The 26,447-nt window shown below is 37.8% G+C and overlaps 1 protein-coding gene across 2 annotated transcripts in view; it reads right to left on the reverse strand.

Annotated features, from left to right (window-relative positions):
- The window catches only part of UTRN (utrophin), a 341,520-nt gene that overhangs the window by 33,345 nt on the left and 281,728 nt on the right, over positions 1-26,447 (reverse strand). For both annotated transcript variants that reach the window (XM_066546847.1, XM_066546846.1), the window contains 6 exons: positions 25,875-25,936; positions 24,680-24,754; positions 18,531-18,732; positions 11,643-11,728; positions 4,815-4,972; positions 2,337-2,503 (listed from right to left, as the gene is read on the reverse strand). In XM_066546847.1, the coding sequence (XP_066402944.1) occupies positions 2,337-2,503; positions 4,815-4,972; positions 11,643-11,728; positions 18,531-18,732; positions 24,680-24,754; positions 25,875-25,936 (750 nt within the window). The remainder of the gene's footprint in view (positions 1-2,336; positions 2,504-4,814; positions 4,973-11,642; positions 11,729-18,530; positions 18,733-24,679; positions 24,755-25,874; positions 25,937-26,447) is intronic.

Genomic DNA, 26,447 nt, shown 5'->3' on the forward strand with positions numbered 1-26,447 from the left:
TGGGTCACCTGCTTTTAGCAGCAGCAACACAAGGACACAGTGAGTTTGTTGGGATTAGCTGAGAGAGAACTCTGAAGTGTGTGAGTGTGCACAACCAGAACGTGGCACAGCCAGCGCTCATCACGGCTGCAGGCCCAGGGACAGCAGTGCCACTGCAGCAGCTGCAGGGGACACAGCAAACCTGCAGCCCTCTTAGTCCACAGAACCTTCCTACACTACACACCTCACTGGGTATTTAGAAGTTCCTGTCTCCATATCAATATAGAGAGCCATCTGAAATGCATTACAGAGTCTGTAACTGCATATATCAATCACCTGCTGCCCAAGCAGCTTTGATGCAGAAAATCATACAGGCATCAGCTTCACTGATGGACAGGAAAGAATTTATAATTTTAAAGTTTTTACTGACTTTAAACTCCATTGCTTTAGTTTTTCTTTTCCTCTATTTACTATTCATGTGTTATCTCAAAAAAAAAAAAAACTTCTATAAACCAGACTGGTTTATTTCAGTTTTTATACTCATCAGTTAAAGGTTGGTAAGTAATTTTAGTGCTCAGAAACTCAACACACATTTCAGAAAATTAAATTCTTAAGCATTCATGAATTGTAAGAATAATTTAAAATTCAGCTAAGAAAATACAATTATTTGTTTACTTTTAGTTGATTTTTAAGAGAGTGTATGTATAAATAGGCTAACAAACTTCTACAGTATCCCTTGTACTAAATGTAATCACCAGGAACATGATTTATTTATTTATTTAGACTAAATCAACAGTTCAATTCCAGATTGCACCCACTGTTTCTATGCTATGGTTGTTCTGACTGGATGAGGTTATATCATTTGTATGAAACTAAAATGAGCTAACTGAACCAAATTGAATAGCTACTGAATAGTTAAAGTTTAAATTAAATTGCTTCCTGAGAGCAGTTTTCAGTACCCCACATTTTTCCCCTGTTGAGTTTTATGTTTTGTTTTGCAAGAGAATATGTGTCTATAAATGTAAAAGTTCACTTTAAAAGATGCTGATCCAACTTGTTTATAATCTTTTCTCAGAGACAGTGCTTTAAATGGCTACATTTACCTTCTGCTAAGATGCTAGATGTTTTTGTTGTTGCAGATCTCTAGCTTCATTGTAGAAATTATTTAGAATGACCCATTCTAAATGGGTCTTTGTCTTCTTTTCCATCTCTCTGCCCTCCTACACTTAGTGCAACTTAGACAACTATAATATAGCTGTGCCAGAGCTTTGTCACCTTATGCTTCCTCAAACAATAACAAAGACTGGAACACTTAAAAAGCGTCATCTCCTTTTAAGACAGGCAACAAAGTTTGATCAGATTATTACTTTTGCAAATAATCACATACATATATTTATAATAAAAAAAGAAAAAGAGGGTTACTAGCTCAATCCCATTAGATTGACTAAAGCCAGCATTCCTAAAACTAGGCAAGATGAATCTGACCTCAAGATTCATATTATTATCCTCTAAAAGGGTGAACAAAAATTCCTCATCCACCTAGATACCTAAAGAAAAATCTTAGAGGTGTTTACATGATTGAGTGCTTTATATTTTTCCTAGATAATACATTAGACTCCATGACCACAGTAGAGGAAAAAGCCAGTTATGCTCACCTCTGGCCTCTAATGCAGATTTTGGAGATAAGGTTTGCATCACTTTATACACTGGAGCAATCAATTTACAAATGCGTGTTAGTCATAGCATGACTTACTAAGGGTACCAACTACAGCTTAGGAGAATAACATGGAGAATATTCTCCATGTAACATTTTCTTTTAGAATTCACACCTTTCTTTGAAAAGAGAAAAGTTAGGTTATGTTCAGGGACATAGGGACATTGCAAGTCTCATCACAGCAACATATCAGTGTTTGTTTTAAGCAAGGAAAGATTGATGTTGAAGGCTGTTTTATATACTGCCTGGCATAAGTGAGTTTCCCAAGCCTTATGCAGGAGAGCAGACAGACAGTCCATTTTTTCTTACTGATCACCTCCTGTTGATCTTTCTGCTTACAGAACACATGGGGTGCATTTACACTTCATTTGCTGTCTCTCGAATCCACCAATCCAAAACCATCTGATGACAGCCCACCCTGTTCCTCTGTCAGGCACAGGACCACTGGGTGTCTAACAGTGGCACTGCACGAGCCAGAACTGCACTGGCTCAGGCCACACTGTGGCCTCACCATGGGTGACAGATCCCATCTTAAAGAAGGGAAACAGTGGAAAAACAGACAGGAAAAAAACTTCACTTGTTGGAAGGCTTAAAAATGTGGATATTTTCAGAGAAATATTGTACCTAACACCTTTCCTCTTACCTAAATCCAACAATTGGACACTCCTTACAGATGTTGCACTTGGCCTGATGTTTTGCTGTTTCTGCAGCTGCCACACGGTGCAGAACTGGTAACCACACCATAGACTGTGGTTCTAAGCGCATCCAATCTATGAACTGCTTTACAGTTATTTCTGGCTTATTGTGGTTCTGTGGAGAGAAAAAACCCACATCCAAATTAAAAAAAAAACAACAACAACACAAAACAACAGACTAGATTTTCCTTAGAAAATCTATGGAAAAAAGACCCCAACAACCTGCATGAATTCTTTCCATGACAGTTTAATCCAAAACCAAAGGATACAAGAAATAACCTCAATGAAAATTAAAATAAAGAAAATAAGTGAAGTCATTAAGAGTTTAGAAGACTAAACAGCTGTGATAGAGTGGACAGATGGTAAGAAAGATGGAGGACATAGTACAGAAGTAACAGGCTGTGAAGTAAAGCTGTCCTTCAACTGAACTGAGTCGAAAAGTAAGTGAGCACACTCTGCAGTTCAGACATATTGAAGACATGGTTATCTTCTGAGTTAAGATTGATGACAAAATACTAAGTCAGTAGTGTTTGCATGTGTGTACTGATTGCCCCAAGACTTATCAATTTTTTATTGTGTTCTAAGCCCATGGTACTCTTTCTAGTTAGCACATTAAATATAACACGCACACACAATAAACAAACAAACAGGCAAAGAACAAGAAAGGAATCTGCCATTTATAGCCAGTCACAGCAAGAATATATTTGAGCTAATGTATTAACATGATTCTTTTAAGAAGCAAGCAAACACACTTCCACAATTTCTTTAAGAGGAGCCTAGCTACAAAGGTAGCGTATTCATCAACTTTGTCAGCAATAACAACAGAGCTCAATATTTCTGAGCGCAATGGAAGCAATAAAATAAAGCTTAAAATGAAAGTTATTCTTAAATGGTAACACATGATGGAAAGCTTCTTAACCTATTCGTGGTCCAAGTTCATTTTTGGCAACAAGAGGGAGAAGCATGGAAACAAAAGAGTGTTTCTTCCTCACCAACAAAATACTTGTTTTCACTGGGCTGAGATAACTGACATGCAGCTGCATATTTTCTCTACGCTCTCCTAACCAGGGACTAAACTTGAACTACTCCTGTGAGCTGAGGGATTGCAACCTCATTATCAGTATAATTGTAATAATACATCAAGTATTTAAACAGTATCTTGCTAGTACCCCCACCCATAGCTGAATAGCATGGGAGATGGGGTAGATATTTGAGAGACATAAAAGGTCCCTTTGTGAATAATAAATGAAAAATTTATTTCACTATGACTCAAACCACTCAAGGCCAGTGATAGATAAGTCAAGCATCATCCCTTATTGTCCGAAGAAGCAATGTTAAGACATCAGGGGTAGCTTTACATGGTTAATTGGTGAAACCAACTTCTGTAAGTATCTATCAAATTATTCATGACCTGGACAAACACTCTTCCAATCCTAATCACCTGAATCTAGAAATTAATCTAATAGTTCAGGAAAAAAAGTCAGCACAATTGCATTTTTTAAAGAACTGGACAAAAATGTAGAAATCTCTATGAAAGAATGACAAAAGAAAATCCTCTGAAAGTTCACTAAATCTTTAATGTTCAATTAAATAAAATCAGAAATATCCAAGTCAGTAATTTTATATAAGGCATGGTGTATTCTTAATCCATATAAGATTTCTGACAATGCTCAAATCAGCTGCTTTCATAAAAATAATGCATTGAAGCAGAATGGCTATCACTACCTAACATTTGGAGCCTTAGGCATCCTTGAAAAAGTCTGAGTTAGTTGTGGTCCATCACAACATTCTGTTTTTAATTCTCATCTTCTTTAAACAGACAGACACTCCTTGCAGCCTCATTAACCCCCAGCATGTATTGTGGAGCTTCACAGCAGGCTGCAAGAGCTTTATTCCATGTTCTGCTTGCAATATAAAAAAGACTACGCTTGAAGTTTCATGCAACTGCAAGGTCTTTTGTCAGTAACAGAATGCTAAATAATTTCCTCATGCACAAGGTGAAAAATTAATATCAACATCATTTTCTTGTTCTGTTGAGATCATGCCTTATTCCAGCTGGAAAAAGCATGTTGTTCTCACAGCATTGGGTTGCTTTGAACAATGCAAAGCAGGATAATTGGCCAATACAAAATTTTTTAACAGCTTTTAGAGCCACAAACACTGTCAGAATCATGAAGATTTATATATTCTTTTGGCTAAACAAAATCTGTTTGATCCTCTCCTAAACCATAAACCATCTTTCCCAGCTGCATTTTCACATGAATTTTCCATACTTCCAATACTGCAGGAGCGTATTAATTTCTGTTCAAAACCCAGCGGATGTTTTTATATTCCTCTCTTTTTTTACATCAGCATGTATAAGTGAATCTGTAAACTTAAGAGAGAGTTTGGTTTTATTTTGTTCTTCACATGAAGGTCTATCTTACCTGTTGGAAGCAGCTGCGCACACTGGGTTCAATGTTGCTGCCACCAAAGGCTGCCACTTCCCCAAGCTGTCGCGGGATCTGGATAGCATCATGAAGCAGAAGGCCCAGCTGTCTCTGGTCACACATTTCTGTAGGGCCTGCCACCTCCTTGAAGAGGTCTGCAACATCAACAAAAGACATCATCTCATTCCATTTCCATGTACACCACCTTCAGTAATGCTGCAGCTCAAGCTTTTAATTTCTGTATTATTGTTGTGGTTACAAATGGCCACTGTCCCAAAACCTTCATCTAATCTTGATTCATAACCATACAAATGAGAAAAATAAGGCCAAAAAAATGAAGCTATATAGCTTCTTATGGCACATGGTGGACAGGAAGGCGATTTGAGGAAGCACAGCTTCACCAGTAAAAATTCCTCCCTGACATACCTAATGACCTTCTATGATAGAGTGACTACATTATTCGTCAGGGGCATGACTATAGATGTCACCTCTCTGGACTTCTGTACGGCTTTTAATACAGTCCCCCACAACATCCTTGTCTCTGAATTCAAGAGGGATGGATTCCATGGGTGGACTGTTAGATGGGTAAGGAATTGGTTGGATGTGGCCAACAGCTCAGAGTCCTGATGGACAACAATGACGAGTGATGTCCCTAAAGGGCCCATACTGGGACCAGTGTTATTTAATATCTTCATTAATAAAAACAGATGAAGGGATCGAGTGCACCCTCAGCATCTGCAAGTGACTCTAAGCCAAGTGGTGTGGCTGACACACCTGGAGGATGGGATACCATCCATACCTGGACAACCTGGGAACCTCATGGGGTTCAACAAGGCCAAGTTCAAGGTGCTGCACCTGGGTCAGGGCAACCCCCAGTATCAGTTCAGGATGGGGGATGAAGGGACTGAAGGGAGCCCTGTGGCAAAGGACTTGGGAGTGCTGGCAGATGAAAAGCTGGACAGCCCAGAACAACAACTGTATCCTGGGCTGCATCAGAAGCAGGATGGCCAGCAGATTGAGGGGGGTGATTCTGCCCACTCTGCTCTTATGAGACTGCACCTGGAGTACCAAGTCCAGCTCTGGGGTCCCCAGCACAGGAAGGACTGTTAGAGCAGATCCAGAAAAAGGCTAAAAACTCATCATAGGAGAGATGTTCCATCACTCTGAAGAAAGACTGAGAGAGTTGGGATTGTTAAACCTGAAGACCCCAGGGAGACCTTATTGTGGCTTTTTGATACTCAAAGGGGCCTTACAGGAAAGCTAGGAGCACAGCTTTTAGCAGGGCCTGTTGCAATAGGACAAGTAGTAATGGTTTGAGAACTAAAAGAAGGTAGATTTAGACTAGTTATTAAGAATATTTTTTTTTTACAATGAGGGTAGCAAAACACTAGAACAAGTTGCCCAGAGAGGTGGTAGATGTTCTATCCCTGGATTCAAAGCCAGACTGGACATGGCTCTGAGCAACCTGATCCAGCTGAAGATGACCCTGCTCATTGCAAGGCAGTTGGTCTAGATAACCTTTTAAAGCCCCCTCCAAACCAAACTATTTTATATTTCTATGAAGAATGAAATAATATTTCAGATATCCACTTCTTGTGCTAAAAAATATGTCATGCTTCAGTTGGTTAGGGACAGAAGCACAATCACTCTGAACTGAGATTGGAAGTTACAAGTCACATCTGGCCATGTGAAATAGCTTAAAGCAAGAACAGCAGCCAGAAAGACCTGAGCTAAACAAGAATCACATTTTCTTCCTGGATAACCATGTCTGCTTCCATGTACTTTTCCTTCACTGATTCCATTTTCCTAAGGCAGATGTCAAGCCCTGCAGTATAAATGGATGAACCAGGATGACTGCAACAATGGAAAAAATTGATGCTTTAAGGGATGAAGAAAATTTTTCCAGATACAGGCACTGGGAAGGAAGATAGTGCTTGTACCTAAACTCACAGTAAAGCACTGAGTTAATAGGTCTGTCAGCAGTACAGTTATTATTTCTCATGTGCTTTCTTAGCATGTTTCTTTGATTGGACAATTTTAATTGTTAAAATGCTCAAATGTTAATGTTTCTGCCAACAATTTTGATTTATGAACTCTGTAGCTGTGTAAATTAGCACTCAGTCAAGAGATTAATCTTTTCTGAAAACACCTTAAATGCTGAGTTTATCTAAGAAATATTTTTATTCTGTGATTTGTACAAATTACAGAAGAAGTGGAATCAAATTGTTATATTCATTCCAGCTGGTTTTTACAATTCCCTTTTGCATTCAATGGCTGGCTTGGATTAAAGCCCCAAGTAATCTTAAAAGAAAAAGAATCCATCTATATTATGCCCTTACTTTTTCATGTTTCCAATCAGAACAACCACCAATAAATTAGAAATAAATGACATTTGAAAATTCAGTCTGACTGCACTTCTGATCAAGAAAAAGACAACCTTTGTTCAGAAACACTCATGAGTAACTCTTATTACATGGTGTAAATTGTTTTGCCCTTCATTTGGAGCAACTGGCAAGCTTTGTCAGTGTGCTTCAGACAATCTGGGCACAGTTTTTTTTCTTCTCAAAGGAGGTGGAAGCAGAAGAAAGGACCTTCACAAAAAAAAATCCAAATGACTGAACTAATTTTTAGATTTTATTGTATTTTTCTCGCCCTTTCTTGCCTAGTCAAACAGCAGCTACAGCACCTTGTTCACTCAGTGTTGAGAAAAAAAAAAACCAACACAGACAGAATTAGGGGACAGAATTAGTACTGTCCAGCTGCAGGCTCCTCTTGGCAAGCCCAGATCCTGGCTATCTTCGGCCGAAGATAGCAAAGTTTTTCAATTTCTAAGAGTCAGTTTAAAAAAATCGATAGTATATTAAAAAAAAGAAAAAAATTGTCTTATTCTTTCTGTTTGCATCAATCTGCAATGGAAACAGGCCATTAAAGAAGAACAATTCATTAGCTGCTGGAGCTGGGAGGCAGTAATTTCCTAAGCCCTAAAACTTCAGTTGACTGTGAGCTGGTAAATAGAGGAAAACGATGTGACAGGAGAGGGAAAAGTGATTAGCTAGAAGGAAACCAGCAAAATACCTTTGAAGAGCTCAAACTCCTCCAAATAATTTGTTTTTTAACACTGCCAGCTGTGCCACAACCAAAGGCTGTCCAGGTGCAAGGAGTTCATGGATGGCACTCTCTTTTCCCAAACCCCTCAATGCTGCACACAGGAGGAGAAGCTCCAAAACTGAAGGCATGGAAAGTGAGAATGCTCTCGTTATCTGGCCTACCTACTCCAAATAACCCATGAGCCATTCCCTGGCAAAGGAGGCATGGCAGGAACATCTCTCAAGTGGGAGATGGAGGAGAGCCTGTTTTAGCTCTGACAGGGAGCACCCAGCACCCTACTCCCCACTAGTGGGAAAGAGACTCCACACATCAGCCATCTCAAAAGCCACAACTTCTTTTAAATTAAATTTGTTAACATGTACATACACACTAAAGGAGTTTCAACATAAAATACATTGATATAAAGGTTAAACTGTATAAGGGACTCTACCAAAGTACAAGAAGAATGACTGAGGAAGCAGAGAAAAGATTATTCAGATCTGAGTTGTGTGAAAAAACCAGAAACCAGGAAAGAGAAATTAGTTAAAGAAATTCAGCCTCACACTAGTATTTTGAGGATTACAGCCAGTGGGACTCTGTAACTTAGCTAGACAACCTGAAAAAAAAGTACTTAATGGTTGATAAAGAAAGGGATACTTGAAAATATTGAAAAGTTTATTGAATTCCTATCAAGAGGATAATCAGATAGTTAGTAGAAAGATGTTCACAACCCACATTTCATGTTGCCTTGTCACAAACAGAATGCAATTCTAATTTCTTCTTTTTAAGTTAGTTCCGAATTATTTGAAAATTTACAACATAAACATAACAGTAAAAAAAACCCACCACATTTCAAGGATGTTGTACATCACTTGAAAACTGAACTGCTTAGAAGATGGGATTTACTAAGTAGCCCTTCTCTTTCATCTCAAATCCTAAAGATTTTACACATTACCCAAAAGCTACACACTGTAAAAAACTCCATGTGGGTTTTTTTCTGTTTCTGCTGCCAGTTTGGGCTGTGGGTGTTAGAAACAAGTGTAGAGTGAAGTACATACAAATGCATTCTAGCTCACAAGTGACCCTCTTTGTCAGAAGAGAAAGCAGAGAATAGCACGGTTATGGCCAGACCAGGACATTAGCCTCAACAACAGAAAAGAAGCCTGAGACTCCTCACCCCAAACCATAGATGTAAGCAGCCCACAACTACTGAATTACTTTTGCAGGTCGATTTTTATTCTCAGGACTACTCAGGCATGTGCTTGAAGTTAAGCATGTCTTAAACATTTTCAAGAATAGGCATTCTTTAATTGAGGCTTCAATGTTTCCTCTAAAGCAATTGAGACTTTTAATTAAAGACCCATTCTCATGTTAACCCAGAAGTCTAGAATCTTAAAAAGAAGCTTCATTAAATTAAAAAAAAAATCACAAAAATCTCTCTGTCAAAACATTTTTTAAAAATGTGTCAAGTGAAAAGATCCTCCCTGTACTGGAAATGAACATACAGTCTATAGGAAGGTGGAACACTTGAGCAGCAAACATTCTGGTCAAGAGTTTTACAAAAGAATTAAGGGTTCAGCCAAAAGTTTTTAAAACAAGAAAACTTGCTTATTTTACCACCAACTACTGTAAGAAGAGTTTGCCTCTCCAAGGCTAGTGCATTTTTGACACAGTCTGTGCTCTGCTGAGGGCTCTAACCACAACCATCTGATGGCTGTCACTCTCAGAGCAGCCTGTGGTTGCCAACACCTCAGAAACTCTTAGAACAGACAAAAGGAAAAGCAAATGCCAGGAGCTGGTCAAAGAAAGGGAAAAGTCAAAAGGCAGGTAATTAGCATTAAGCATCCATCTTTGGAGGTCCTGTTTTTTTTCCAAGTGACTGACTTCCTTAAAAACACTCAGGAATTGCATTACAATTTTTACTCAAGGACTGAAAACTCAGTAGATGTGACAAAATTTCTCTCAACAAGAGATGATTAGTAGGGTATGACAAAAATCAAAAGAACCAAAAGAGCTCATATTAAAGATGAGTCTGTGACAGCTTGTGCCAGAGGACCCCAAAACACTGACTTCAAAAGCCACTGCAAATCAAGAACAGTACCTGACACACTTCCTTTGTTAGCAAAATTTCTTTTGGACTGAAGGGCTCTTCTGTGACAATTTTAAGGTTCATAGGGACAATAAAGCTAACATAGATATCAAAGCCTGGCACATTGATCAGAGCTGAAGTTACAACAAAAAGGATGCATTATCTAACGATTAATTCTGTACTTCAAGAATGCAAGCAACTAAAATTTCAGATGCATTTCAGGTTGAAGTTACAATCACTAGGTACAAAAGTCTTCTGAGACTCATTCTCTACTCATTTTTTAGGACTTCTCACCACATCCTTCAGAGTAAAAGTCCATCTTGTTGATATAAATTATGCAAAATCTGTAGCCACTATCAGCTGTCATTTTAATGCTACTACTAAACACAAAGCAACAACATATATATGAAGCTGACCTAGTAATTTCCTTATGCTGCTTCAGTGCCTTTATTTGGCCACTGTATACTAATGTATTATCAATATCAATTTAATGGGAGTATTCTCAGGTTTTAGAGTTTCTTTAAAACCATCTTTTCCTAGGGTTATCAGTTTATCACCCACAGCCTAACTCCTACACTTTATGAAAGCTTTTTATTTCATGCAGAACAGATTGCCTCCTGAATTGTCAACATGGAACAAAGGTATGTCCATCAAGCCCTTTTTTAGTTATGGAATACTTCACACACATGTCAAATGACAGAAGGAAACTAAACACCCCAAAGTCTCAGTATGTCATTCAGATGTCAAAATATGTCCCGATGCATAAAACACCTCTTTTGTTCAATGTTAATAACTAAATTTACAGGACTGCTTACAAATGCTCTTAAGGAAAGCAGAAATGTTTTTGCAAGCTCCAAAGGTACATGGAGCAAATTCAGTCCCTCTATAACTTTTTTCATGGGTTTCCAAAATGAGTCAAGGAACTACTGTAAAGAACAGCAAATTTAAGATTATGTGCATAATATGTAAATGTCCATCATCTAGAATGCTGTAATATAGTGCTCCATCTTATTTTCTGTATTTGTCAGGGCTTTTTTTTCCACAAAGTTACTAAATTCTCTTCTGGTCCTGCATTTCTTTTTGTGAAATATTTTTATATTACTTGGTATATCTCAAGCTTAAGAGATTACTAAAATCAACCTATTTTAAACTTTCATTGTGCAATTCTGGCAGAAAGCACATACACTAGAAAACCCTTTTTAGAGTTCAGATAGTCTTTCTCGTAGACCACTAAATACAATTGCAGGACTTTGATGTATTTCCTTGCTTTATCAGCCATATCAATCTGATGCAATCAGCACTAACTTGCTTTTTTCCCCTAAACAAAACATACACACATATAAGAGATAACAGAATCAATATAATACTTCTCTATCTTCCACAAAGCTATATTCTCCTTTTCATTTGGGGACCTCAGTACTGTGACTTCTGATGATTTAGAATGGACAGCAATACTTTCCAGCCAAGATATAAATCCTACTTTAACCATTGTCACTGGTGATAATGGAAAGAATTCTCTTTTACTTACTCAAAAGAAAAGTGCTTTGCATCAAGCATGAGAAATGTTTTACTACAAATTTTGCTAGGTGTTTTGTCATTGTACATGATTTAATTATACAGAGTATTTTGTAAAAGAAATTCTTCCTTACATCTGTACTTCTCTTCCAGAAGGCCCTTAGAAAGAGACATCAAGCCAATTTTCAGAGACTGCACTCGAATTTTTCCAGTTCGGCCACTGAAATTATAAAGACAAGACAATTTAATACAGTTTCATTTTATTTCATTCCCACTCTAGTCTATTATATAATACAAAGACACTGGAGAGTTACATTTCAAATATACTTCAGATCTCAAAAAAACCATTAACACTAAAAATCACATTAAGAATTCTTCCCTCATAAAAGCTCATCTTGCCTTCCAAGTGGTTTTACATGTCAAAACAGCCTGTATTAATACAAAAGAACAGACATTTAGCTCTGCAAAGTTCTGAAAGTAATTTATTAATGTGATACACACAGAAAAAAATACATGAGCACACAGCAGGAAGGCCTATTACTCAGTGTGAAACACAATGACTGTAAGATGAAACCAAGTTTTGACATCACAGTAATTAAATCTCTTTTTCTTTTCTTTTTTTTGTTTTGTTTTATGTTTTAAATGTTTTGACATACAAAATTTTGGGACATAAAGAGGCAATCACATGCACTAATTCAATGATTTGGAGCTGTCATTCTTTTTAAGCAATGTCACTTCATGCTCATCTTGTCCAGCCTGACAAAAAAGTATGTCCAAACCTAAAAAGCAACTTGAGAACAGAGAAGTAGGTACCAAACCAAGTAATGTTAAGTCTGCAGGGCAAATGCTGTTCAGAAAGATACTATAACAACAAACCCAGCTTACAGGGAAAAGGACAATTTTAAAGTTAGGAAGATTAATGCAGAAACACAATCTTAAGAATTCTCTCTTTTTTCAAACATGAAAAAACCATGACACAATTTGTTTTTAAATGAGACATGGCAAAATAAAATCTGTAGAATAGTTAAACTCTATATATTACACACATAGGGTTAGCCAGGTCTTTCACCAACAAGTAAGATAACACTAAATAGATTATCACCTAAAACCTTACTTTGGTCCTTTCTGCCACACAGAAGTTATATATACTTTAATTACTTTTGAAGTGGTTATTACATATCTCTTTCTATCCTATCCATTCAGCATAAGGTCTACTGTCTGATTTACTTCACAAATGTTGTGCTGAATACAAAATTATTAATTTACTCCTGGGTTCTTGATAAATTAGCTAAGCAACTTACAAATAGTAATGCATTTGTCTTCACAAAATCATCTAATCTAGTAACACTAGACATCAGTATCTTCATTCCATAAGACAGAACAGAGGTATACAGAAATTATTGCCAAGTTAATCAAAAACATCTATTACTTTTACTGCCTAGTTGGAAAATCAGGACCCAATTTTCCAGAATGCTATAAAAGTGCCACCTTTTTCTATATCCAAGCTTAGCTTCAAATTACCTCTTTCAATCACAGACACTACATCATTCTGGCATACCTTGCCATCTAAATGGCTCATTTTTACACCCTGATAAAGTTATTTCTCTATTCCTTCCTCTGTATGGTTGTTTGTGCTTTAAATTTATATTCGACAGAAAAAAGTGAACATTCATTTGGATTTGATTTAACTCAGAACTGACCCTATTATTTGTCTATTAAAGACAGAGAGTGAGACTTTGCAGCTAAAAGATCAGGGCACAAAGGTTTCAAGCTTCTCTTGATTTCAGGAGATTTCTGTAGGATCTTTGAAAAACTTCCTTCACACAAAAAATATTTTCTCAATAAATTACATGAATAATTACAAAGCCTGCAACATGACATTTTTTGAAAGAGTAACATATTTATCCCTAGTCTCTTTCTTGGAAACAGATACAACACTGCAATGTCATATATACAGTAAAAAAACCAACACACCAAAAGCAACTTCCACACACACTCCTTCTCTCCCCCTAAACTCATAGACATTGCAGTCCTGACATTTCCAAGCCAATGCTTGGAAATTTCTAAGCCGATGGTTGAAGTTTTCCCATCTTAGTGAGTCACAAAACCACTGAGATCAGAAGGGGCCTCCAGAGACCAATGCCCCTGCTCAGCCAGGTAGAGCAGGTTTCCTTGGATCATATCCCACTTCAGTATCTTCAAGCATGGAGACTAAAAAGCTTCTCTGAGTAACCTGTGGCACTGTTTGATCACTCTTATGTTAAAAACATCTTCTTTTCATATATTTAAGCAAAATTTCTTGTGTTCCAAGTTGTGCCTGCTGCCTCTTGTCCTGTCACGGCACACCACTGAGAAAAGCCTGGCTCCATCTTCTCTTCTGCTCCTATTGGGTATTTATGCACATTAATAAGATCCCCCTAAAACTCCTCTTCCCTCAGCCTTTATTGATACATCAGTTACTCCAAGTCCTTAGTTGTCTTCATGGTACTTCACTGGACCCATGCCAATTTGTCCACTTTTTTTTTTTCCCTGAAGGAGCCCAGAACCCAGGACTCCAGATGTGTCTCACCAATGCTGAGCAGAAGTGAAGGATCACCTCCCTCAATCTGCTGGGAGACTATTAGGCTACTTTGCCAGAAGCCTGTCATGCAAGGTGCTTCTGAATGGCAGCATAACCATCTAATTGTCCTATGTGTACAAAACCTAAGAATCAAGATTCTACAGTGGGAAGATTCAAGAAACTTTTTAATTTCTGAATTAATAAAAATTTATGCCACATGTGTCATATATGCCACAAACGTCAGCACACTATACAGACTCATTATAGCAATACAAGCATGCTTGTCATTACAAAATCAATTGATAAGGCCACTTTGGGCAGCTCAGGTATTTCTTTGCTCTGATCCTGCTGAAGGGGAGCCTGAATCTATTCCTTTCTCTAAATAACTTTCTAACACAGAGTTAGGATCCAAAACTTCTTGACAAGCAAACACAGTCTATACCACAGTCAAAACAGAGGCCTGTGAAACCTGTAAATTATAAAAGTACTCACCAGGATATAACTAATACTAAATTGTTGAATGTAAGTGTAAAAACTACTGGTTACCAACAGTGGTATGCAAATATTCTGGAGCATTGTGATGACATAGACACAGTATATATAAGCATTTTATCTAAGCACGTGAATGCCAAAGGCACAACCAGTGATAGGCACAGCTGCATATAGGAGTTAGCCAGATTAAAAAAAAGTTGTCAGACAGGCAACACAATTAAATATAAGAGATTGCAAACAGGAATATACAATAGAATTTTAGAAAACAGAATTATAACATGAAGTCTAGAGGAACGCTATGTCCCTGGGGGAGCAGGGACAATAGCATAGAATCATCAGGTGCTAGCAAGGAAAACTAGAGAATGAAGATGAGCCCGGAGCCATTCAGCCTTCTCTTGTCAAAGAGCTCTCAGGCCTAGACAACACTGGCATTGCAGCTGAGGACTACCAGGGACTGCAGCCATCTGCATAGCCCAGCAACACAAGGCAGCCTGGTAGATCAGTGAAGGTCAGCACAGACATCTCCCCTAGACAAGTCAGACAAAGGAGCTCATTTTCCTGTCTTACAGAGGGCCAGAACCTTCCCAGAGCCTTCTTACTGCTATCACAGCCTGCTAAGCTGCTCCCACCAAGTGCTCTATGAATCCAAAGAGCCATCATAAACACAGGGGATGCAAGTGGAGAACGTGAAGAAAACTTCCATTAGCTACTGTCAAAACCAGGGCATACATAAAGTTAAGGCTGACTGAGCAGGTATCTCATCCTCATTCCTCAGAAGTTCAGATTTTACTGAAATGCTGCTAAGGCCTGGGATATTAATTCAGGCTGGTGTTAGAATCTGCCAGGTGTATGAGTGCAATGAAAACAAAGTTGTGATTCTTCAGGGGAAGATTGTGCTGCAGAGAATGAGCATGAAAGACAGCTTTGATCATATGGAAAATGTCAGCATAGATACCACAGATACCCTTCTCAGACTAATGTACCAAAGAAATTCAATTTAAAATAAGGCATTATCAAAAGTATCCTAGCATTAAAAAAACCCTAAGAAAAATTAAAAGTTGAAATACAGGAAGTCAGATAAACATTGCAAAATATTTAAACAATGCACAAAAAGGTTTCTTTATGGGTAATTCTAATTGAAATGAGTCATCACCCTGAATCAGTACATATAGAAGCAACTCATTTCAAGGGGTGTTAAGCTACTCCATTACTACTGAAAGCTATCAGTCCTTTTTATATAAATGATGTCTAGAGATTTCAGCAAATGTGACAGTATATAGTTGAAAAGAAAAACCACCAGTTATTGCCTTTGGATGCTTTAAACACAGGCCTAGCCAAAGTATTTTACAGAGCAAAACTTCCTTCACAGTTCTCATTGTAAGTGTCAAGATATTTATTTCTAATTTCACCAAAAAGAAAATAATCTTTGGACTAGCTAAAACAAAGAACTTTAAGTATGGAAAATGTTTATAAGGGCAGATGTTGGTGTCTGGAACAACCTTTGAGTCCTTGATGTAGTAAAAGTCACTGAGTAATTTTAGTGTTTCTCTCCTCTGCTCAGAATGAATCATTCCTAATGTGTCAGAAAAAAACAGAACATAACAGACCTTTTCTAAAAATAAATAGGTTCTTTTTAAGGGCCAAAGACATCTGCAGGTTAAGTCTGGAGAACTATTCAGTTTGCCATTAATCTGTGAATCTGTAATTAAATTTCAGGTTAGCAACATGTGACTAACAGATGCTTTTTGTTGGCAGTTTAACAACTTGACACATTTTATATGCATAACACCAATGCACTATATACAATGGAAATGCCAAGACACAAATTAGCTCTTTTGTAAAGGCCAGTTTAGAAAACAAAACCAAATATTCCAGCTTAGAATTGCTGCCTGGTCTTCTAGCTTTTCTTTTTCTTCCTGGAGTGTATTTGAAAGGGGAACAAGGAAACAGACTGTAAAATGTAATTTATGTAATTTTCTCTCAGTAAACCTTCATCCTTGATTTTTCAAAGTTTAAATAAAGTCTCAATGGGCTTAAAGAATTATCTACATTAAGTTTTCAATATAATAGTCACAAAGGGGAATGGGAGAAACTGGAAACATTATTGAAAGAAAGATTTGCTGCTTACCAAGTGCATTTTAAATATGAACAGATTAAACAACAGACTTCTATCTGAAGTTAAGACGCAAAGGTAAGCTAAAGAAAACACAGTAGATTTGTGTTCAGTCTGAAAGAAAACAAAACCCAGCCAGTAACTACAAAAAATTTTCTGAAATCACTACATCTATTATTCCAAATTGACAATAACATTTAAGTCCAGCAACTCACTTGATCTGCTGCTCTATTTGCAAGCGTTGTGTTTGTTTATTCACAATACAGAACTCTCCAAAATAAAAATAAATACAGGAAGAAATCTCAGTCAATATTTGATGGACCCTCTCATTTTTCAGCAGTAATGGGGAGAAGTCAGACTAACAGAAACATCCCAATATTTAACAGCAATGTTTGAATGCCAGTAGCCAGCAGATAAATGGCAAATGGTTCTATGTACTCTGTTCCCTCCTTCCCTCTCCCCTAAAACCAAAATAAAGTAAAATATCCATGAAGAATAGGAGAACTGGTATGTAATCCTCTGAGAGGAAAAAAGCAAAAAGCTATTAACTGTTAGAATTTGGTATTGAGTGAACATATTGAAGATAATGCATACATCTACAAGTAAAAACTCCCATTTGCAAAGCCAGGTATAAGAATTTTTATCACTATTCAAGAAATACTTTTGTTCTTTTCAACTTCAAATGGGGAGAAAGAAAATAAATTTTGTAACCACCCTCATGGAGCTTAGCAATTCCGATCTGTAATTTTGTTTATATCTCTGAACTATTTTCAATCAGACACACTGAAGCAACCACAACCTGTACTGCACTACAGAGTCTTTAGTCAGCTCCAAGAGTCCTGAAAGGCCTTTGCTGACACAATGTAAAGAGACACATTTTAGGGCACGGAGAAGCTGATGGAAACCAAGCTTTTCCTCAGTTTTTACTACACAAGGGAGATAAGAATAGGGAATGCCACTAAGAAAAATAGGCAACAAACTCATGACTCAAAAGCGCAACTAAATAAAAGTAGATTGCTTGCAGGTCATGCAGGCTGACATAGGGCAGGACAGAGAGGACAGAGTTCAATTTCCAGCAGAAGAAAGAACTGACAAAGGGCTCAGAAAGAACTGGCCAAAATCACAAAGGGTTGCTGGAGTGGATGTTTTCATGTTTTTTGAGACTTAGCTCTCTTTCTGGAAACGGCAAATGTGTATTTAAATAAACCCACAAGTTCTTACTGTAAGCATCCCAAAAAATTCTTTAGGCAAACTCAATGTCCTTGGGAAATACAGACTTGCTGCCAGGACAAGGGCAGGTGGACCATGTAACATCAGCCCTCAGAACTGATCCATGGCAGGAGCTGTACGTGCTGGAATGGAGCCACAATTAGGACACTGCTGACCCTCCAGAATCAGACAGGATTCAGTGGTGAGATCACAACAACCTCCATTTGACAGAGGACTCAGGGCAGGGAGCTCAGCCAGGATTATGAGTGCAAGTTAACTAAGTGTAAAATACATGAAAAAAACTGTCTCCACCTATGGCAGAAATAGAATCTGGTCTGAATGGCCATCAATCTGGTAGACTTGGAATATTCACAGTAGGAGCCCAGCTAAAGCAGTGTTCTAGCTCTCTACTCACATACATATTTTTTTAAATCCTTTCAACGTTTCTTTGGTAGTAGTACAAAAGCAGTGTAATCTTAGTTCAGTGCTGAGCAGGACAGCATAAGAAACACCTTATTGCATGCAATTGTACTTTCATTATGGAGCTAAAAACATCAGAAGATAATTTTTTAATAAAGAAATTTTTAAGGCTTTATAATTTATAATTCCTGGGGGTACACACTGTGACAAAAACCCCATTTTTCTTACCTATCGTACACGTTGAGTAGCCAGTTAAGACACATGTCTACACAGAGAGGAACATTCACCATATCTTTGTGTTTCTCTTCCAGTCCACTGTAGATGGTAGTGAGACAGCTGATCACATCTTGGACACCAATCAGCTGATCATTTTGACTCAACTTGTGCTGTTTGAAAACTTCACTTGTCGTGTTCAGGTCCAACAGGTCCACTAATAATAGATTTAAAAAAAAAATAGGATTAAAAAAAAAGTGTGAATACACATTGACAATAATTGCTTATGTGCAAATTGTAGCAAACACTGCAAACAACTAGCCCAGTGGCTTTCATTTAGTAACTTTATAGTGACAAACCATTCTCTGTGACAAGTCAACAGCATTTGGTCACTATTTATTAAAAAAAAAAAAAAAACTAGAATAAAAACATTATAATGCACACTCCAGAACAACATTAAAATAGCTGCTAAAATAGTCTGTGTAATTAGGGGATCCTAACTTTGGATGCACACACAGAGAATTCATGAGGCTTACAGGATTCTTCATATTTACCACAAAGCAGAATCCTGTAAAATGACTATCACTTTTGATCAAATGTAAAGCAAAGCAAGTTCTTAAGCAAGAATTCTTGCTTAAAGCCCGAATTAACTGAATAGCAGTTGCTAAATTAGGGCTTAAAAGAAAACGGGAGATTATTTATTGTACTTTCCAGAACACTAAATACTATGCTTTCTTGAAAAATGTTTTTATCTCCTTTATTACAGAATTCTTCCTATAAGCAGTTGGTGATGCAATGGATATTTTACAGGGGAAAAAGGGTTTTTCTCTCAAAACCATTCAAAAGTGAAAATTAATGTGAAAAGATTGTGAAGATCTGAGGTTTGCATGGTGAAAAGAAAAGGCCATCAATGAGCTCTTCTACCTCCTTTTGCAAAAGAAAGTGGAAAAGTTAAAACATAAATGGTATAATCCTCAGTGACTTTTTTTACGGAAGCAAGGACTTTAACTTAAAAATATAATTGCAATGTATTAGTATGCTTGCTACAATATACATAACATGCAGTTAGAGTATATTAAAAGCTCATACTGAGCTGTTTGTGAAGAGTCAGTAACAGATTTGCATTATAAATGTCATCTCTCAAATGAAAAAAAATCCATTTGACAATCTCTGGCATGTTGTGAACTGCTCTTCACCAATCATCACAATGAATCATAGAATCAGAAAATTATTTTTGTTGGATGAGACCTTAAAGATTTTCTTTTCTAGTTCCAACCTAGAAACTTGCCATGGCAGGAACACCTCCCACTAGACCAGGTTGCTCAAAGCCCCATCCAGCCCGGCTTTGAACACTACCAGGGATGGAGCATCCACAACTTCTCTGGGCAATCTGTGCCAGAGTCTCACCATCCTCACAATAAACAACTTCTTCCTAATACCTAATCTAAATGTCTCCTCCTCTGCTTTAGAACTGTTTCTCCTTGTCCTATCACAATCTGTCCTTTTAAAAAAGTTACTCTCCCTATTTTTTATAAGCCTCCCTTAGGTACTGAAAGGCTGCTCTAAGGTCTCCCTGGAGCCTTCTCTTCTCCAGGATGAACAACCTCAGCTCTTGGAGCCTTTCCTCATAGTACAGATGCTCCATCCCCCAACCATCCTCATTGCTTGCCTCTTGACCTGCTCCAACAGGTCTACATCTTTCCTGTGCTGAGCATCCCAGATCTGGATGCATTATCCCAGGTGGGGGCTCACAAGAGCAGAGGGGAAGAATAAAAGTGTTAAATAAGGAGCCCAGATTTGCATCCTGTGCAAATTGGATAATTCTATCTGGGCTGGAAAGCAAGTTCAACAGACAAAGAAGCAAGAGCAAGAAAACATTAACCACTATGAGCAACTCTGTCAAGAACTCACGGATCATCTACCAAAAGAAGGGTGCATTCCCAACCCCTTTTCCCCTATCTACCCTTCCTCACATCTTTGCAAAGTGACGAACAGTACCTCACAGCCCTTGCCTTTCCTCTCCTGCACTAAAATCAGTACATTCTATTCTCACCTCACAGCATCAGATTTGCAGGGGTTTACATTTGTTTGTTTTTAATTTTCTTTCTTGTTTGTTTGGCGATATTTTAAGCCCTTCTCTTGGGCTTGCAAACAAATGTCAGCCATGTATTTATCAAAGAGGCATACTGGTAATTGCAGCAAAACACCTTGCCCCTGGTTTGACCCAAGGTAGCCAAAGTGTTTGGCAATACACTCACTGCAGCATAATCTTCTGCAATAGTTATAAAGGATGTGACAGTGCAAAAGGCTCACAGGCATATCTAAAACCAACATGAATCCAAAAACCGTTCACAGTGTAATCCTGACTACTTTTTAGATGTGGAGGGAAGCCAAGTGAGGGTAACCTACTATCCCCACGACATACATGTGGAACTGAGGAGATGGCCACTTATCACATTTCCCCTTCATTACTTCAAAAACCCTAATGACAAAGAAAACACGGTAAAAATTAATGCAATCAGTTTGCTGGTTTTGTTTTGGTATTAGCTTTTATTTTATGTTTGAGTTGTAGGAGTATTTTGTTTGTTTGCCTGGGGTTTTTATATTTTCTGGTTATTTTGCAACCTGTTTCTGTAAGGTACTTAATAGCTGGCTAAAAGCAGGTAATTAGCTTCATAAAACAGACTGACAGCACACAAAACCTGCCCTTTTTAAAGCTTGTGAAAATTCAGAAAGCTTTGGAATGCCAGGAAGTTATAGCCTTTGTCTTTGGCTTAACATTAGCATCCTTGCACTGAAAAGAAGAAATTCAACAGACACTAAGCCTGCTAACTTCACATCTTGATCTGCTAGCATTAAGATCTCTCACTCACACTTCTGCCTGAGCATTTCAGAAGGACCTTGGAGAGGTAGTTCCAGTATTTTTGTATTAAAAAATACAGCAAGTCCGATGCTATACTAATGCAAATTAAGCTAAACTTACACTTTTGGATGGCACTATCCATGCAGAACAACCAGAGTAAATTACTTCCATTCCTGCTTACTTCAGCACTTACCTGGCTGAATAAAATTTGGGACAAGCAGTTACACTGTCATGCTATTTCTGGCAAGATGCCTACACAGGTTTCAGTGCATTTTTGCAGTACCATTCTGCATCTGCTTAAACATGCTGAATGACCAATCCTGCTTTTAACCGACCCATGGGCACAAGGCCCATTTCTCCCCTTCTCTTTTTCCCAAAGAAAGAGAGAAATCATATCATTCAGCACTGTTAAAGCAGGTGTGAGTGACTGAATCATGAGCAAGTAACTACATACAGCTGCTAATGGCAAATCTGAGGCTGCTGCAACCCCATGGAAAATAGCAGGGCACTACTGTGGAGTTTTTATTAAAAAGACCTTGCAAATGATAGCAGTTCCAGCAAAGAGACTGCAGTCTTCCCTCAAAGAGCAAAGTGCTCACAGCTCTTAGTCCCTGATGTCTAAATGTTCCATTTTTCCCCTTGTGTGGTTGACAGTCCTATTAACATTCTTAAATTTTAAATCACCTAGAGGAACTCAGCAACAGAATTCTGAATATACATGGTGATTTTGTTTGCTTTTTACCTTTCAGTACTATACTTCAGCATGTGGGGTATTATAATTTCTTGAAAATGAGCTAAAGAATGCTGCACGAGAATAAAATATCATCAGGACGTGGTGCTACACAGTTGCCCAATACATCTGCAACACACCATAGTCTCTCTGTCCCTATTCTTCTGCTACAGTGGGAAAGCACTCTCCCTACATCTTCCCCACATAATCTGAGACAGAAAGGCTAAGAATTTGTTATTTCAAATTTGCAGCCTTTCTTAGATTCCTGCAAAATACACACACATATATATGAAAAGGTACATCTCTGCAGGAATCTACCTGTCAAAAACAAAACAAGAAGAAACCCAACACTAATTTCTCTTTTAAAGAGAATGAGGAAAATGGGAGTAACCTCCCTAGAGCTGAGGTTTTTTTGACGTTTACCAAGAAGAGATAGGGCATCAGCAAAGTTTTCTAAAGTTCTCAAATGAACATTCTAAAGTGCAATTGGTCCTGAATCTGCTTGTGAAGCACTTACACTCCAAAGTCAAAATCTATCAGGTGCAAGTGGAACTGTGCATCCAGCTCCAGCTATGCCCTTGGGAGTTCCCACCAAAAACACCTTTGACATTATACACACACACCATGCCTGTGACATCAATTTGTCACATTTTACAGTGATCTCCATTTTTGGTGAATTGTTTTGATGTTTTCTTTGCCTTAGCACATAAGCCTTTCTGAAGCATTCTGCATACAAACACTTTTAAAATACATCTGCAATTAATATTATAGGCAATAGAATGGAAGACTAAAGTAACTCAGACCCGAAAAAGAATGGCAGAAGCACAGAAGATTACTCTTTCCCCTCCTAAAAATAAAACCAATTCTTTATTAAGTACACGTGTATAACAAAGATTTTTTTGGCTGTTGTCTCTTCCCACGAAGCACAGAGATGGAGTAAACAAACAACTTCATAGATAAGGCAGATTGGACCTGTAGAGATGAAAGTTTTACTCCTAGCTCTTTGAAAGTGGAGTATTGTCTTTACTTCTTGTTATTTCCTTCCATCCTCCCTTCCAACTCCCTCCCCTGAAACTAGAGACAATAGGAGGGTACTTCTGAAACCTGTGAATGAGGAGAGCTAGCCCTGGCTGTTATTATAGAAATTTATATATTCTGCAGTAACATCAAGAGCAGAAAGTATTCCCTCTCCAAAGTTTATTAGAAATAATATAAGTGAAGCTTGATCTATACAGGTCACTAGAAAAGCTGTATATCTGTCAGAAAAAAGGCAACATGAAAAGCATCTGTCATATGCAGTCTGTTTTTTCCCATTCTTCCCTGAGGAGCAGCTCACACAAGGAGAATTTTACTCTGCTTTCTGATCTCTTGCTTTGCTTTTTGTTTTTAGGTACATGTTGATGAATACTTTATACCCTGAACACTGACAAGCAAAAAGCTCATAATGTTCTTTGGTCTTGCTGGGAGATGAAGCTGTAGTCCTTGGTGGGACCACATCTTATGAAGAACTGGCGATAGGTACTGATAAGAGCCTGTGCTGTGCACAGACACAGTTCAGCCTTCTGGAGTAGCTAGCTACCAACACAGCTTCATTCAGTATGATGTATATCTGAAGGCCAGCTAAGATCAGACTGCTGTCTTCTAGACTGGAAAGAAAACTAACCACCTGGAGGGTGGGAAGGGATCCCTCTTTGTGTAACTACTTTCCAGCTTGCACCCCCCTAGGAGGACTTTGCACTTCTTGTGTTCCTACTCTGCCTGCATCACTGTGCGCCCTCCAGGGCTGAGAAGTCCTTCCATGCCAAGGACTCCTAATTTGTAAGAGGAAATTTTGGTAATATCACACATCTTTCTACTATCTGTTGCCAAGACGTTTCAAAAGGTCCAAAATCTGCAACCTTTATCATACCACATACCATACCACATATCATACCACATACCATATCATATCACATACCACATCTCCTTCCAAAATTGTCTAGTTTCCTTTTGCTTTTTTCTACTTCACCTTGGTTTTTTTCTGTTAGGTGTATGTTCTTATGTATTTCATTTTTCATAGTTTTTAAAATTCAGTTTGCTTTACACAGGAGACTCAACAAGAGCACAGATCCTCAGTGTGGTAATTGCTGTGTGACTTGGAGAAGTCCCAAGTCCAGAACAAGATCTCCTGATCTATCACTTCTGAGGCTGCTAAACTTTGAGTGTACATGGTAATCATGCAACATGCTGCTGAATTAAATCACAGTTGTGATATAAAAGGAAATGCTTTTTAAATACTTAGCAACATAAATAAATGTAAAAGTAAATAAATTTACCTGTAGAACAAAATTTGAGATGAAAATGATTCTTAGTGAGTTTACCATTTCAACTTACCTGCTGCACCTCTTTTTTTTATCAATTTATTTTATTTGTTTGCAATAATGACACCTACTGTTGGCAATTCTTGTCATTTTGTTGGTTGACACTGGGTCAAGGATAACTCTGGTCCACCCTTAATGTTGTCAGACTGAAGCTGACCCTCCCTTCCCCAAGTACTGTAGAGAAACCATTTCCCCCAGAGGCCCAACTCACAGCACAGCGCTTTCTGCAGTCTGCGGATTTTGATGGCTGTGCGGTAGGCGGAGAAGCGCACGTTGTTCAAATCAGCTGAAAAAGCAGAACAGAAACATGAGCGGCCCTAAAAGTACAGCCCATAACTTTCTTTTACATATAAATATTCATATTTTGGAAGAAGTCTGATATCCCTCCTCTTTTCTGCAATGAATTAATAGGATATATCAGAACAAATTAAAAAACCTAACAAGTTGGGACCTTAGTGCCATTCACCTTCAGGGAAAACCTCCTGGCTCTGACAGTCCAGGACCTTAAAAAGAGTGGCCCTCCAGAAATGCCAGCACTACCTTGGCACATGTAATATATAAATATATATATATATACACACACAATATATGTATTTATGTATATATGTGTAATATGTGTATATATATATGTATGTATGTATACATGTGTGTATATATGTATGTATGTACATATATATACATATATATACACAGGAGAGTTTCACATACATATTATGCACTGGTACATAGTTCCCAGAAAACTGCTCAAATACAGCAAGTTTCTCAAATAATTTACAACTCCATCAGATAATATACAGGAAACAGAGAGCAGCAAATGTCAGTAACAGAAAAAATGGCTTAAGCTCTAATTTATGTGCCATGACTTTGCAAACTGTGCCTTAAAAGGGATAGTCACATAGCTGTAAGCTCTGTTTTAGAAACCAATTGATACAGTAACATTTTTTCTCTCACTTAACAGTATTTTTTACCCTTCCTCTCCTTAGAATGGGAGATTTCACAGTAAATGTTGATGCTATCAGGGCATGTTGAACTAGTTGTACCATAATACAGTTTACCTTTTACTGAAAAGGTAGCTGGCCTATTTTATGACGAAAATTAGTTCTTTGCAGACCAGAGCCCTGGTTTAAACATGCCGAGAGCCTGTATCAGTGGACACTTCCTTGTGAAGTTAAAAGAAAAAACCCAAGGTACTGCATTAAAGCATACAGTCAGAGTATATGGTTCAGAATTAATATTGCCAAAATACAATACAATGACCAAGGCAGCAGGTTTTCGGCAAAGTGTGCCTCATCACAAAGTGGGAAATCCTGTTACACTCAGGTCATGAGAACTCAAACATGGTCAGTATCCAAATGTAGCTTTTATTCATGGAACAAAAATCACAATGCTTTAATGAATGCACTCACCTAAGGACTGGAAGAGATCAGTCATTTTAGGATGATCCCAACAAGTTGTCTGTGTCTCATGACTACAAAGGAAGAAAATAATTAAAGTTTCAGGAAACACACATATGCACTTCCAAAGAATAAAATCTTAAAGATATTCTGATTTTCTGCATTCAAGTGGCAAGAAATCTCTCAGCTCTAATTAAAATGCATGATCTGTACCACTCAGCTCCTTGATTTTATAATCACAAAGTTAGTCAGACATCAGCCCACCCATATTTAACAATATTTATTTTGATTCTAACTGTGATGGTAAGAGCTGGACTCTGTCCCTACAGCTAAGAGGTACACTAATAAGGTAAAAGTACAAAATTTCCTGTGCTGTAAAATTAAAAATATAACTGTAAAAACAATTTAGAAATAAAAATCTTGAGATTTTATTTCAATCTTTATTGCATATCTGAGCATATGTATCAGTACACAGACAATGATGTTAAGCTTTACAAGTAACATTTATTTAACATGTAACATGATCATTTAAGTTGGAAAGGACCTTTAAGATCATGAAGTCCAATGGGAAACCTGATCACCATT

Source organism: Molothrus aeneus, chromosome 3 (genome assembly GCF_037042795.1).
Source record: "Molothrus aeneus isolate 106 chromosome 3, BPBGC_Maene_1.0, whole genome shotgun sequence".
In the NCBI taxonomy this organism is placed as follows: domain Eukaryota; kingdom Metazoa; phylum Chordata; class Aves; order Passeriformes; family Icteridae; genus Molothrus; species Molothrus aeneus.